General features: G+C 40.1%; 1 protein-coding gene across 2 annotated transcripts in view; it reads left to right on the top strand.

The window, feature by feature from the left end:
• The first annotated feature begins 217 nt into the window (after nt 1–217).
• Nucleotides 218–16,096, top strand: part of LOC104586148 (putative chloride channel-like protein CLC-g) — a 28,997-nt gene continuing 13,118 nt past the window's right edge. For both annotated transcript variants that reach the window (XM_010243299.3, XM_010243298.3), the window contains exons 1-3: nt 218–760; nt 873–1,073; nt 1,199–1,376. In XM_010243299.3, the coding sequence (XP_010241601.1) occupies nt 606–760; nt 873–1,073; nt 1,199–1,376 (534 nt within the window). In that variant the 5' untranslated portion in view covers nt 218–605. The remainder of the gene's footprint in view (nt 761–872; nt 1,074–1,198; nt 1,377–16,096) is intronic.

Below are 16,096 nucleotides of genomic sequence, written 5' to 3'. Positions count from 1 at the left end.
TTGATAATTGCAATTATCTCCTTAAAATTTTTTAATATAATTGCAAATAGACCATAACCAATTTTTTAATATATCTCCTTAAAATTTTTAACAAATTTTTTAATTTGTTAAAATCTTCTGAAAAAGATATGAGAATGCCCAAAATACCATAACTAAAATGTTATTTTTCCAATTTTTCTCTTCATATAATGGCTGGCTCAAACCTTTCGATTGAAATTGATTTATTTTTCGAATTTACCCTCAGTATAAATTCTGTGTTTTTTTATTGTTTTTATGTAGAAACCAACTTCAATAATAATGATTGGGTCTACTTGCAATTGTACGAGAAAGTTGGTGAACTTTAGAGAAGGTTTCAGCAGCGATTAAAAACTTCAAAGTAGTTGCAAGTAGAATTGTACAAAGCGAATAAAGCGAGCTTCCTCTGTCTCTTGCTGGTTATCATCATTGTCATCGTCATCGTCGTCGACGCCGTATGCCAATTACATGGGATCGTCTTCTTTCTCTTTAGAGTTCCTACGTTCGAAGTGACTAAGCGAAATCATGTTTCGTAACCCTTGTCTATTTAGCTGTGGCGGGTAACTTCCAAGGTGCAGCGCGCTCGAATCATGGCGACGGAAGCAGACGAAGAAGCTCCGCCTTCGAGTCAACCGCTGCTCGACGGCGAGCAACGGTTACTGCTCCATGGATCGGCTTCCAACACTACTTCTCAGGTTGCGATTGTTGGCTCCAATGTGTGCCCCATCGAGAGCTTGGATTACGAGTGAGTTTGGCGGAGATGTTTGTTATATTGAGATTGAGTCTATGTCCTCTTTTTTCTTCTTCGTCTGTTTGTTTTGCTGAATTTGTTGGTATCGATTTGTGACTGGTTGCAGGATAATTGAGAATGATTTCTTCAAGCAAAACTGGAGAGGTCATGGTAAGGTCCAGAATTTACAGTATGTATTCATGAAATGGACGTTGTGTTTCTTCGTTGGCATTTTTGCTGGATTCACCGGATTCTGCAACAACCTCGCCATCGAGAATATTGCCGGATTGAAATTTGTTGTCACGTCGAATATGATGTTAGAGAGAAAGTTAGTAACATCTTTCTCGTATCTAGGGACTATAAAATTTTGTTCTATTTGATTTTGAATTCTGCTTGTCATTTCGTATCAATTGGAGGATTTTCTTTTCTACTAAATTCGACTATTTCGCACAGGTACGCGGCGGCTTTCGCTGTTTTTGCCGCTTCAAATTTCGTTCTTCTTCTGTTTTCATCGCTTATAACGACGTTCATAGCACCTGCGGCAGCGGGATCGGGTATCCCGGAAGTTAAGGCTTATTTAAACGGAGTGGACGCCCCGGGGATCTTTTCTCTGCGGACTCTGGTTGTCAAAGTAAGATTCTGGTGTCTTCTCAGTTTTCCTGTTTGATTTTCTGATTTTAATTGTTTTTCTTTGTCAAGTGGAAGAAACTGAATATATTTTAATAAATCCTCTGAACTGTTGGATGTGAAGATAAAAACGCTGTGAGTCACTCAGTCATCTATACATTCCTGTATGCTGTATCTAACTTGGGATTAATCTTTGGATGCTGAGGTCGGAGGACATTTTTATTTTGTCTGCCACTAGGGGTGAGCGTTATTCGGTTCAAACCAGAAAACCGAACCGGAAATTTGGTTTTGGTGTATTTCGGTTATCGTTTCAGTTTTTAGATTTTCAAGTTCGGTTAATTTGGTTTCGTTTTTAACAGATTAAATCAAATATTCACCCGTATCTGCCACTTGGTAGTAGGTTAACTATTCCCTGATTCTAGTGGTAGTGCCCCTCTTGAGATGAATATGCTCGTATGTTTCATGTTGGGAGATGAATATGCTTATTCAGGGCGATTGTATATCCCGTCATCAATCTTATGAAGTCAAAAGATCCAATTGCTCCATGGCAATGGAAACATCTTCTTTTGGATGCCCGGCAAATAGTATTGGGTTTACATTATGTTTCTTTCTCTCATGTTAAGAGACAATTTAATGGATTAGTTCATGCCTTGGCTGCATGGTGCTATGGGTCGAACATTGAAGATGAATGGGTTTCGAACCCACAACTTTGTATTCAAAGTTTTCTAAGTAATTAAGCAATTTTCTGAAGCAAAAAAAAAAAAAAAAAAGATTGAGACGTCCTTTACACCCTGGATAGCTGCAATCAAGAGTAGTTTCATCTCTGTGGAGGATCAAATGACATCCAGAGACTGGAGCACAGTTAACATATTCACCTCATTATCAAGGTCACAACATTTAGACCATTTACAGCACCAGTTACAACCGGTTAGAAAAAGTGATCTGTTACAGGTTGAAGGGACTAGAAGAACTAGGAGTAGACCGAAAAGGACTTGATGGATGTAGTAAGAAATAATTTAAGCACCCATATCTTAAGTGTGGATATGGCATTAAACAAAACGAAATGGAAAAATAGGATTCAGCCGACCCCATATAGTTACAACAAGGTTTAAATGATTTCATGATGATGATGATCTAAGTCACAACAGTTGAATTTTACGATACTTAATATAGATGTTACTGTATTGATTTTTGGTCTGATAATAATATGATCATTCAGTCTCTTGAATTGCTTGTTCTCTGAAAGTAATATCTAGAAGGTTGCTTCTTTAATGTGTTTTGATGGTGATCCCCAATCATGATTGATGCATCTATGTTGATAAAATGACTAGGGTAAAGAGAGAAATTTATATTCTTTTAGATGATTGCCTCACTCGAACTGTTGTTATTTTGTCTTTGTTAGAATTGTTAGAATTAGTTAACAAGGGCATTATTGTCTTTTTCATTTTAATTTTCTCTCTTATGTCTGTTGTAATTTAGCTAAGGGTATTATAGTCATTTCATCTTTAGTAGAATGCTAATACAACCTAGGTCGACAATAAGGAGAGAAGATTAGATTTCTCCTTGCTAGTCTTCCTCTTTTCTCTCTTTCTCTTCCTATCTTCTTCCCTTTTTTTCTCCTATCCTTTTCTTCACCTTTTTTTTTTCTTTATTAAACTTGGAACATGGTATCAAAGCCTTGAGGTTGACTGTACTGTTCACGGCACTATCTCTCAATTTTTTGTGCCCTAGGAATAGAGAATATTCTCTATTCTTTGTTGGAGAGGAAAAGGACTTAAGAGGACTGATTGTCCACTTGGAAAAGAGGCTTTAATGCCTCAAGTTGTAGTGTTGTGTGATTGGTGGTATTTTTCTAAAAGCCCTATTTTCGACAATTCGAAGAGAGGGGTGATGATTTTTGGTTCTCCTTAATATGTAGTGAATTTGTAGTGGTTTGTGGTGTGGTGACACCTTGTGGTAAGTGTGTAATCTTTCCAAGTGTTTCTAAAGTAGAGGGCTGCCAATTTTTGGTGTTTTTTCTAAAGAAAAAGGTGTGTTACAATAATTGCATACCAGTTGTTTGACAGTTTGCCTAGGTGACAAATCAGTGATCTCTTCTCATTCATGGATTTATCAAATAGTAGCACTAAACCTACAGTAGTTGTGCAATCAGATTTCATGACTTCTCAATTAATCATAGTGAAACTCAATGGTACTAATTATATCCCATGGGCCAAGTCGATTGAGGTATCTCTCATTGCAAGAGGCAAATTGAAGTACATCAAGGAGGGTCCATTGAAAAGTGAATCAGAAGGGTACAATGAATGGGTAGAAGAGAATGCCCAAATTATGACATCCCTTTGGACTATAAGGAGAATCACATTAGTTTGAACCTTATGTTTCTAGACACAGCCAAGGAGATTTGGAACCATGCCAAGCAATTGTTTTCTAGACAAGACAGTGTTACAAGAATTTACCAATTATACCAAAATTATTTTTCTCTTCAACAAGGGGATAAAAGTGTTGAAGTAGGGGCATTTCTGTCTTTATACTTATATTGAGGTTGATGATCTGTAATATTATATTAGAACTAGTGTCCCTCACTTAAATAAGAGCACATGTGTCTTTTCCATTATATTAATAATATAAAACACGTATGGCCGAATGGGAGAAGGATCTTTTCCCTAATTTGAACTAGACTTTTCCTCTCTCCTTTTCTCCTTTCTCTCTCTCTTTCTTCCTTCTTTCTTCTTCTTTCTTCTTGGCTGTTATCAGACTAACAGAACTCAAAGGCAGGCCAAATTATATTTATCAAAGCTCAACTAAGCAACTCGGATCTGCCCAGATTTCTGCGCACTCAATCTAGGGTTTTCTCTTGATTTCTCTGCCATCAATTGGAGATAAGGGAAAGGGCTGAAAGGGAGTGGTCGCCCTCTTCCCTTGGAGGTTTCTATGCCTCCAGTTGTGTTGTTCATGGTCGGTTGTTGTGGTTTCTAAGAAGCCCTCCCCTAATCGATGAAGAGAAGAGGGTTGATTCGTGTGGTGCAGTGGGTGTCTTGTGTGGACTGATTTTCTTCTTGTGTGGTTTGTTTTTCGGGTGATGAGGTAAGAGATTTCTATGCATATTTTTTGTTATGAATCAAATAGGAAGTATGTTTCAGATCGTATGATGGAATTTCAGACTGTAGTGTGCTAGGGTTTATGCTGCTTTTTGTGTGATTAGAAGGGGGGAGTGGTTCTTATATAGTGGTGAGATTTCAAGTAGTCATAGGGTAGGGTTTGTGGTGTAAAGAGTGCAACCTTCAACAATAACAAGTGTTGAAACCAGTGTGATCAAGTAGTGTGCAGTGTGTCGAATTCAGTGATAACAGAATTCAGCAATGGGAGATAACAGTGATAGCAAATCTAATGTGATGATACCTACTGACTACCTGAATGTTCAAATGACCTCCATTAAACTGAATGGAGAGAATTATGTACCTTGGGCTAAATCTGTAAAAGTTTTTCTGAAGGCAAAGAAGAAGGTGAAACACATAAGGGAGGAGAAACCCTCCACTGATTCTCATGAGTATGAAGACTGGGAACAAGAGGATGCACAGATTATCACGTGATTATGGAATAGTATGGAACCCAAGATTAGTGTAAATTTCATGTTTCTTGACACTGCTAAAGATGTGTGGAACCATGCTAAGAAGTTGTATTCTGGTCAAGACAATACAGCCAGAGTATATCAGTTGTATCAGGAATACTTTAATCTGCAACAGGGCAATCAGAGTCTTGAGGAGTACTATGCTAGTATGAGAAACATTCGTAATGAGTTGAATGTTTATCACCCCCTCACTTCTGATGTCAAAATTCAGCAACAATAGAGAGAACAACTTGATGTGACTCGATTTTTGGTGGGGCTGAAATATGAGTATGAACCAGTGCGGGCTCAGATACTAGGAGGGTCAGCTCTCCCTTCCTTAGAAGAGGTGTTTGCTCGATTTCGGAGGACTTCTATTGGATCTACTAAGAACTCTAATGTCTCAGATAGATAAGCCTTTGCAGTGTCAAGGGGCCATGGTGTTAGAGGTGGAGCTCGAGGAGCTCAGTCTAACCGTGGTGGTAGCAGTGGTCTGGTATATGGCTGGAGTGGTGGTGGTGGACTTACATATAACCGTGGTGGGGGTCGTACTGGAGGTAGAGATTCAGGGGGAGCCTGTGGTAGAGGACGTGGCTCGGGTTTGAGGAGATGTACTCATTGTGGTATGGATGGACATACCATTAATTATTGCTATGACTTGCATGGTCCACCCTCAACCTGGGCCAATCATGCCATGACTAGTGACACCAGTTTCAGATAGGAGAATCATTCAGCTGATTAGATGCCTCCTACATCCACAGATGATCCCGGGAAGGAGATGGTGAGTGTTCCCCGTGATGAGTATGAGAGTTTTGTCCAATCCACATCTCAGCAGAACGCGGCTACTTTCACACACTCAGGTATGACTTGTTTGGCATCCACACCCAATCCCTGGATTATTGACTCTGGAACCTCCGATCACATGACTGAAACTCCAGGTGTGTTTTCTTCCCTCTCTCATTGCTCAACATCACAATCTGTTACCCTTGCTAATGGTTCCACATCCTCCATTTGTGGTGTTGGTAATGTTGACCTGGACCCTGTATCCCTATCCTCAGTTTTGCATGTCCCTAAATTTCCGTTTAACCATATGTCTGTTAGTAAGCTGACCAAGTCACTTAATTGTTCTATTACCTTTTACCCTTCTATGTGTGTTTTTCAGGATCTCAAGGTGGGGATGAAGATTGGTGGAGGGCATGAAGCTGGTGGATTGTATTATCTTGACGGTGGGGGAAGAACATCAACAGCTCTCCAGTCATCTCTCTCTCCTTTCCAGTGGCACTGTCGATTTGGTCATCCTTCGTTGAAAGTTTTGAAATCTTTGGTTCATATGTGAATTAGTCTTCTAATATCAGATTTAAAATCAGTAATTAACAGTGCAAATCAGATCTGAATAATAGTGCAAGAGCTGTGTATGTCGAAGAGAAGAGGTAAGAGAAGAAGAAGCCGAATCATTCACCCTTCTCCTCTAACCCTATTTTATTAATCTCTAAAGATTAATGATGACAAGTATGCCCTTAAGTGGGCGGCCAGCTTGGCAATTACATAAAGAAAATAAAACAATAACAAATAATAGGCCCATTAAGTGAGGCCCATCAACATAAAATAAAAGATAAAAATAAATGATATCACACAAGCAGCTGTTAGGGCCCATTCGGCCCAGTCTCTTTACACTCCCCCTCAAGCTGAGCATAGATGTCAATCATGCCTAGATTGCTTATATAGTGTGTCAATTTCCCTTTGGGAACTCCCTTGGTCAAGATATCAACCAGTTGCTCTTCTGATGTGATAAATGGCAAACAAACTTCTCCTAAAGAGACTCTTTCCCTTATGAAATGCCTATCAACCTCAATATGCTTAGTTCTGTCATGTTGAACAAAATTATGTGCAATGTTGATAGCAGCTTGGTTGTCACAATAGAGCATCATTGGTTTCTCGTAGTCCACCCCCAATTCCTCTAGAAGGGATCGTAGCCATAGTAGTTTTGACACACCATGAGCCATTGCCCTATATTCTGCTTCAGTTGAGGATCTAGCAACTACTGATTGTTTCTTACTTCTCCAAGACACAATATTCCTAGCAACCAGAGCACAATAACTAGAGGTGGACCTTCTGTCATCAATACATCCTGCACAATCTGCATCAGTAAAGGCTTCCAGCTTCATGTGACCATGCTTAGCAAATAGAATACCTTTCCCTGGAGTACCTTTCAAGTAGCACAGAACCCTTTCTTCAGCAGCTAGATGAGTATCTCTGGGAGAATGCATAAACTGACTAATAACACTTACTGCATAGGAAATATCTGGCCGAGTCATGCAAAGGTATAACAACCTCCCAAGCAGTCTCTGGAACACTCCCTTATCAGACAAAGGTTCACCATCTATGGCAGAAAGCTTATGATTATGATCAATGGAAGTGAAGATAGGCTTAGCTCCAAGTTTACCCGTTTCAGCAAGAAGATCAAGGACATATTTGCGCTGAGATATGAAGATACCATCCTTAGACCGAGCAAATTCAATACCCAATAAATACCGAAGATCTCCCAAGTCTTTGATTTCAAATTCAGAGTTGAGAAATCCTTTTAGTTTACTAGCCTCTTCAATGTCATTACCCGTGACCACAATATCATCAACATAAACAATCAAGAAGGTCACCAAAGTGTTGTTTCTCTTCAAGAACAATGTATAATCAGATTGTGTTTGAATGTAGCCAAAGGAGACAAGAGCAGCCCAAAATCTCTCAAACCAAGCCCGGGGAGATTGTTTGAGACCATAAATGGATTTGTGTAGTTTACACACCATGCCTTTCATTTCTTTCCCATACACCCCTGGAGGTAGAGACATATAGACTTCTTCATGCAGATCTCCATTCAAGAAAGCATTTTTAACATCAAACTGGTGTAGGGGCCAGTCAAAGGTAGCTGCTAGAGAAAGCAAGACCCGAACTGAAGTCATCTTAGCTACAGGAGCAAAGGTCTCAAGATAGTCAATGCCATACATTTGGGTGTAACCCTTGGCAACCAACCTAGCCTTATACCTCACAACCGAGCCATCAGAGTGATATTTAATGGTAAACACCCATTTACACCCCACTAGTTCCTTCCCTTCCGGCAAGTCCACGATATCCCAGGTATGGTTCTTATATAATGCTTTAAGTTTAGTCATCATAGCATCCCTCCATTCAGGTTGAGATAATGCTTCCGGTACAGACTTGGGTATCACATATGAAGAAACAGAAGCAAGAAAGGAGTAGTAGGAAGGAGAGAGAAGGCTATAAGATAAATGTTTGGAGATACAATGGGTTGTACACTTCCGCTTGCCCTTGCGAAGAGCAATAGGAAGGTCAAGGTCAGGGACGGTCGAAGCTGGGTCGATAGAGGGCTGACCGGTTTCCTCAGGAACTATGGGAGTGGCAAGATGCTCTTCTGAAGGAGTGGAAACAACTTGCATATGTCTGAATCTCCGCCTTTGGTAACACCTTTGGAGAGTAGGAGTAGAAGCAAGAGGAGGATCAGGGGTGTGTCCAGTGGAAGAGGTGGACACTCCATGATCAGACTCACAAGGGATGGGAACCTCAACCACATGTCTATTCTTTCTTTCCGCCACCCCGTTTTGTTGTGGAGTGTAGGAACAAGAACTTTGATGAATAACCCCAAAAGTTTCAAGATAGGTGGAGAGAGTTTTCTCAAAATACTCCTTAGCATTGTCAGAGCAGAATATTTTGATACGGGTATTAAACTGGGTGAGGATGAGTTCATGAAAATTTCTCACAATAATTGGTACTTCATCCCGGGATTTCATGAGGTAAATCCAAGTATAATGAGAATAATCATCAATAAAAAGGATAAAATACCTGTAGCCCCCCATGGTTGGCATGTGATATGGCCCCCATACATCAGAGTGAACAATATGGAAAGGAGAAACAAATCTTTTATTACTGATTGAATAGGAATGTCTACAATGCTTTGCTAGCTCACATGACTTACAATGAAGACTAGATAAAGACACTCCTTTAAACATATTTGGGAACAGATGACGCAAAGCAGAAAAAGACAAATGACCAAACCGAAAATGACATAACAAAATTTTGTTAACAGACTCTGACACAACTGACTCTAAAGCAACTCCATGAGGTGTTCCCAAGGCTTGATCTGGTGTGTCCAGCAGGTATATTCCGTTCGCCTCATGGCCACTCCCAATCGTCCTCTGAGACTACAGGTCCTGAAAAACACAATGAGTGGGAAAGAAGGTTATGCTGTAGTTCATGGACTTTGTTAAGCTACTAACAGGTAAAAGGTTTGTGTTAAGCTTAGGAACATGGAGAATAGAAGATAAGAACAGGGTGTCAGAGGTCTTTATATCTCCTTTACCAGAGATGGGGGCAAGTGACCCATCGGCCAGGGATATTTTCTCTTTCCTAGAGAGGAGATGATATGAACAAAAAAGGTTAGATAGACTGGTCATATGGTCTGATGCACCGGAATCTATAATCCAAGGGAGTTTATGATTACTTGAAACTGAAGCATGATTTGCTGAGGCATATGTACCTGAGTGAGCAAAAGTCAATGAAGAGGATGTACTGTTGGAAGGGTGGGCTAAAGAAACTGTAGCTTCCAGGTGATTTAGGAGCCTCCCATACTTCTCAAAGTCTAACTTCATTGCAGCCAACTATTCAATGGTTGATGTTTTCTCACTCTCCTTACTTCCCCCTTTAGGTACTGTAGTAGCATTAGCAGTCTTGAGTTTTTCCGCTTGACTGCCCTTCTTAGGATTGTTCTTAAACCTCTCAGGGAGTACTCCAGGGTGAAGTTTCTAGTAGGTGTCCTTGGTATGTCGTGGTTTCTTGCAATATTCACACACCTGCTCTCCCTTTTCAGTAGGCCCCTTAGATTTCATACCCGCATGTGCAAAGTGTTCTGTAGGTGGACTCTGCAACTGAACTTGTCGTCTACTTTCCTCACTACTTATCATGGCATATGCCTGTGATAGAGTAACCTCATCTCTGGCCAAAATATTATGTCTGATAATATCAAACTCAGGGTTGAGTCCAGTGAGAAACTCGAACACCCTATTTCTCTCCACCAGCTTTCTGTACATTTCAGCATCCTTTTTAGTCTCCCATACCACAGTTTCCAATAACATCAATTTCCTGCCATAGAGATTTTAGTATAGAGTAGTAGATTACCACACTCTTCTCCCCCTGTCTCAGGTTCTTCACATCACTTTTCAATTTGTATGCTCAGGATACATTCAGTTTCTGTGAATAAGTCTCAGTTACACTGTCCCATATCTCCTTAGCAGAAGACATCCAGAGATAGTGCTGGCTTATATGAGGTTGCATAGAGTTAACTAACCATCATATAACGGTATAGTTCTCTTGCATCCATCTCTCAAATTCAGGATCTGTCTCTTCGGGTTTCACCTTACTGCCTGTGAGATACCCGAGTTTTCTTTACTACAAACATAAATTTTTATAGACTATGCCCAGGCAAGATAGTTCGTCCCATCTAGCTTAATTGTGGTAACACCAGTCTAAACAGAATCTACTGGAGCAGGTCTAGAAACTGACACCTGCTTGAACTCACTTTCGTATGTCTCCATTAATCAAACGGAAATCAAAGAACTGAAATTTTAACTATGCAAACTTACTTGAAGTCAAACCAGAAATAGGGTGCTTGAAGAACTAGGGTTTTGCTCCGTCCAGCAGATGAGAGGAAGAGAGAAGATGGTGCCACACCAACCAGACTGACCCAAACTCTTCCTAACCTGAACCACCCTCCTTTAGCAGTCACAATACACCTTCCAAGCACAGAGCGCCACACCCAAGCTTCAACTTTCTTGGTAACCTCGAAAATCTCTAGTTGGCTAGGGTTTCGGGCAGCAACAAAACAACATCACTTCTTGGCAAAATTCGGCCAAAACTTAAATCTCCAAACCCTTCTACCAACTAGGCAAGTGATTCTCTATACTATAGAGAACCTATCTCTCCATACACTCTCTTGATTTTAGAGTGTACAGGAACGAAGAAAAAGGAAGAAAGAAGAACTATACCTGCTCTAATACCAAGATGTGAATCAGTCTTCTAATATCAGATTTAAAATCAGTAATTAACAGTGCAAATCAGATCTGAATAATAGTGCAAGAGCTGTCTATGTCGAAGAGAAGAGGTAAGAGAAGAAGAAGTCGAATCATTCACCCTTCTCTTCTAACCCTATTTTATTAATCTCTAAAAATTAATGATGACAAGTATGCCCTTAAGTGGGCGGCCAGCTTGGCAATTACATAAAGAAAATAAAACAAGAACAAATAACAGGCCCATTAAGTGAGGCCCTCAACATAAAATAAAAGATAAAAATAAAGGATATCACACAAGCAACTGTCAGGGTCCATTCAACTTAGTCTCTTTACAGGTTCCTTTGTTGAGTCAACTTTCTGTGTTAGATTGTGAGTCGTGTCAGTTGGGGAAACACCATCGTATTCCCTTTAGTTCTAAGGTTGATAACCATGTGTCGAGTCCTTTTTCTTTGGTTCATTCAAATGTTTGGGGTCCTTATAAAGTGATGTCATACAATGGATATAGATATTTTGTCATTTTTGTTTATGATTTTTTAAGGATGACGTGGCTCTATTTAATGAAAGAAAGAAGTGAATTGTTTACCATATTCTATAAATTTTATGCTGAGATTCGCAATCAATTTGGTGTTCACATTAAAATTTTTCGTTCTGATAATGGCCGTGAATATTTATCTTCATCATTTCAAGAATACTTGGACCAACATGGCATTATACATCAGACCTCATGTACCTACACCCCACAACAAAATGGGGTGGCTGAGAGAAAGAATCGTCATCTTTTGGAAACAACACGATCCCTCATGCATCACATGAATGTTCCCAAACCCTTTTGGAGTGATGCGGTGCTTACTTCTTGCTTCTTGATTAATCGGATGCCCACGTCTATCCTTATGGTCATTCCCCATTTACTACCTTGTTTCCCACCTTGTCTCCGTTTCCTCTTTCTCCTCGGGTATTTGGGTATGTCTGCTCCGTCCATAATCTAGGCCCGGGAAGGACAAGTTAGATGCACAATCCATCAAGTGCATCTTCCTTGGCTATTCTCGGACCCAGAAAGGGCATAAGTGTTACCATCCTAGTTCTTGACGTTCCTTTGTGTGTGCTGATGTTACCTTCTTTGAGTCTACTCCGTTTTTCTTGGGGCCTGGTGATGCTTCTTCCTCCTCATTACCTCCCCCTCTTCCACTTCCAGTTGCCGATTCTGTTCCCCTTGTTCCAGCCGTGACAAAGCCCTTGCCTCCAGTGCCACCACCTGTTGAATGCCCACCTATCCATCAAGTGTATACACATCGCCCACATGTACCAGCTGCTACTCCTCCGGCTCCATCACCGTCAACAGATCCGGCAGTTGTCTCCACACCAGCGCCGAACCCAGTATCTGATCTTGATCTTCCCATTGCCATGTGGAAAGGTAAACGCACTTGCACCCTTCATCTTATTTCTAATCATGTTTCACTCACTCACATTTCTGCTTCCCATCGCCGGTTTATCTCTTTGTTATCCTCAGTTGCTGTCCCTAGTAAAGAAGTTTGGTATGAAACAATGCCAAGTAGATCATTCCGTCTTTAGTCATGATTCTCAGGCAGGAAAAATTCTATTGGTGGTGTATGTAGATGATATTGTTATTACCGAGAAATTGAGATATTTCTTGGGGATAGAAGTAGCAAGATCTAAGCATGGTATTAATTTGTGTCAGAGGAAATATGTGCTTGATTTGCTGGAAGAAACATGTTTATTAGGTGCTAAATCAACTGAAACACCTATGGAAACAAATACTAGGCTGAGTAGTGATATGGGTGAAGTGTTTGAAGACCCTAGTAGATACCGACGACTTGTAGGTAAACTGAACTACCTAACCATTACTCGGCCAGATATTTCATTTGCGGTTAGTGTGGTAAGTCAGTTCGTGCAGAAACCTCTGGTTCCTCATTGGGATGCGATTTTAAGAATTGTGAGGTATTTAAAAGGGGCCCTTGGTCGTGGTTTGATATACAAAAGTGGTGGAAAACTTGAAATAGAAGGGTATATTGATGCTGACTGGGCCAGTTCTATGTCTGATAGGCGGTCTACCACAGGTTATTGCACTTTTCTTGGGGGTAATATGGTGACATGAAAAAGTAAGAAGCAAACAGTCATGGCGAGAAGTAGTACAGAGGCGGAATATAGAGCTATGGCACATGCTACTTGTGAATTAGTGTGGCTAAGAAACCTTCTACAAGAGATAGGATACAACATTAACACTCCAATGAAGCTCTATTGTGACAATCAGGTTGTAATTCATATTTCTTCTAATTCGGTATTTCATGAAAGAACCAAACACATAGAGGTTGACTGTCAGTTTGTGAGAGAGAAGGTGCTGAATGGAGTGACAGACACTGCATATGTTAACACAAGAAACTAGTGGGCAGACTTATTTATAAAAGGGTTGAGTCGGGGAAGAGTGGACTTCAAATGTAACAAGCTGGGATTATATGATATATACTCACTAGGTTGAGGGGGAGCGTTAGTGTAGGGGTATTTCTGTCTTTATACTTATGTTTAGGTTGCTGATCTGTAATATTATATTAGAACTAGTGTCCCTCACTTAAATAAGGGCACATGTGTCTTTTCCATTATATTAATAATATAAAACATGTCTAGCCGAATGGGAGAAGGATATTTTCCCTAATTCGAACCAGACTTTTCCTCTCTCCTTTTCTCCTCCTTTCTCTCTCTCTTTCTTCCTTCTTTCTTCTTCTTTCTTCTTGGTTGTTATCAGACTAACAGAATTCAAAGGCAGGCCGAATTATAATAAAGAATACTATGCTTCTCTAAAAAGTTTAAGGGACAAAAGTGTTGAAGAAATATTATGCTTCTTTAACAAGGGGATAAAAGCGTTGAAGAATACTATGAACCCCTATGCATTGATTTGAAGACCAAGAACAAAGAGAATATCTAGATGTGACAAGATTTTTATCTGGGTTGAGGTCTGAATTTGAACCAATGTGGGCCCAAATCTTAGGGAGTAGTGATCTTCCATCCTTGTCCGAGGTTTTCTTCCACATAAGGGGAGCCTCAAATCCACTTAGTGATCATCCCCCACTTTCAAAGAGATTAGCCATGGTAGTTTCAATAGGAGATTTTCCTAGTAGGAATATGCGTGGTAGAGGTGGAGATAATGTGAGGGATTTTTGGCTATGGGCATAGAGGTGCACAAAGAGGTGGTAAAGAGGTTGGTGGTGCAAGAGGTGGTGGTGGTTGTAGTAGTAGTGGTCGTGGTTCAGCTTGTGAGTGCTCACATTGTGGATGAGAAGGTCACACAATCAACTTTTGTTATGATCTTTATGGCCCTCCATCTTCTTGGACTAATCATGCAATGGTGGAAGGTGGCTTTGGGAGTCTTAGTGTAACTGAAGATACTCCTGCTTCTAATGTTGGTAAGGATAAAGACACAATCTCAATCTCATGTGAGGAGTATGAAAAGCTTTGCTAATCTGCCTCTTCTAGTTTGCCACTATTACACTTGTGAAGTCAAGTACTGCTTGCCTTGTTTCTAGTTCTCCACCTTCACCCTGGGTAATTGATTCTAGAGGTTCAGACCACATGGCTGACTCCTCAAATATGTTTGTATCATTGTCACCACCTTCTACCTCTCAAGTCGTTACCTTAATTAATGGTTCTTCTACTATTACCGGTACTGGTAATGTGTCTCTTAAATACGACCTTAGTTTATTCTCTGTTTTTTATGTTCCCAAGTTTCCCTTTAGTCTCTTGCCTGTAAGTAAGCTTACTCAAACTCTTCATTGTTCAGTAACATTTAATCCTTCATATTGTGTCTTTTAGGATCTCAAGATGAGGAAGACGATTGGTGGTGGTTGTGAAGTTGGAGGACTATACTACTTGGATGACCATGGTCCTAAGAAGGATCTTCATTCCTCTCTTACACCACATCAGTGGCATTGTCGTCTTGGTCATCCTTCTCTACATGTTTTGAAAAAGCAAGTCCCAACTTTGGAGTCTGTAATTTAGCTAGATTGTGAGTCATGTCAATTGGTAAACATTATAGAGTGTCTTTTGTTCCTAGCGATGATAAGAGAGTCCTGAGTCCTTTTGCTTTAGTCCACTCAGATGTTTGGGGTCCTGTGTGTCATCTTATAATGGATTCTGAAATTTTGTAACATTTATTGATGATTATTCAAGAATGGCATGGATTTACTTAATGAAGGATCGTTCAAAATTGTTCTCTATTTTTTATCTTTTCATGCTGAGATAAGGAGTCAGTTTGGTGTATGCATTAAAGTGTTTCATTTTGATAATGCCAAGGAATACTTTCATAATAATTTTTAGTCTTATTTTGACTTTCATGGTATTATACATCAGTCCTCATGTTCACACACTCCTTAGCAAAATGGTGTGGCTGAGAGGAAAAATTGTCATGTCATTGAAACTGCTTGGGCCTTGTTGATTCAAATGTCAGTCCCTAAAATCTATTGGAGTGATGTCATTCTCACCTCTTGTTTTCTCATAAACCATATGCCTTCTTCAGTCCTAGATGCTGAGTCACCTTTCTCTATCTTGTTTCCTTCCACTTTGCCTTTCTCTCTTCCTCCTTGTGTGTTTGATTGTGTGTGTTTTGTTCACAAATTGGGTCTAAGCCATGATAAACCTGACTCCAGAGCTATTAGATGTGTTTTTCTTGGTTAATCTCGTACTCAAAAAAGTTACAAGTGCTATGATCCTGCTTTACAGAAAGCTTTTGTTGCTTCAGATGTTATCTTCTTTGAGAGTTTACCCTATTTCTCTGGATGTGAACCTTCTCCTTCTATTCCTCTTCCCTCTGACTCTAGTGATATGTTTATTACCTTGCCTACTGTGGAGGAGCATATTCAACCATCTATTCATGGAGTGTACTCTAGATGTGATAGACAACTAGAATTGTTGCCAATAGTTTATCTAACTCTAGCTTTTGACATGCCACCAGAGTCTTTGTTGTTGATAGATCCACCACCCTCAGATCTTGATCTTCCTATTGCTCTTCGTAAGGGTAAGCGTACTTGCACAGACCAT

Source organism: Nelumbo nucifera, chromosome 2 (genome assembly GCF_055504915.1).
Source record: "Nelumbo nucifera cultivar China Antique chromosome 2, China Antique-T2T, whole genome shotgun sequence".
In the NCBI taxonomy this organism is placed as follows: domain Eukaryota; kingdom Viridiplantae; phylum Streptophyta; class Magnoliopsida; order Proteales; family Nelumbonaceae; genus Nelumbo; species Nelumbo nucifera.
This window is presented reverse-complemented; position numbering and strand designations above follow the sequence as displayed.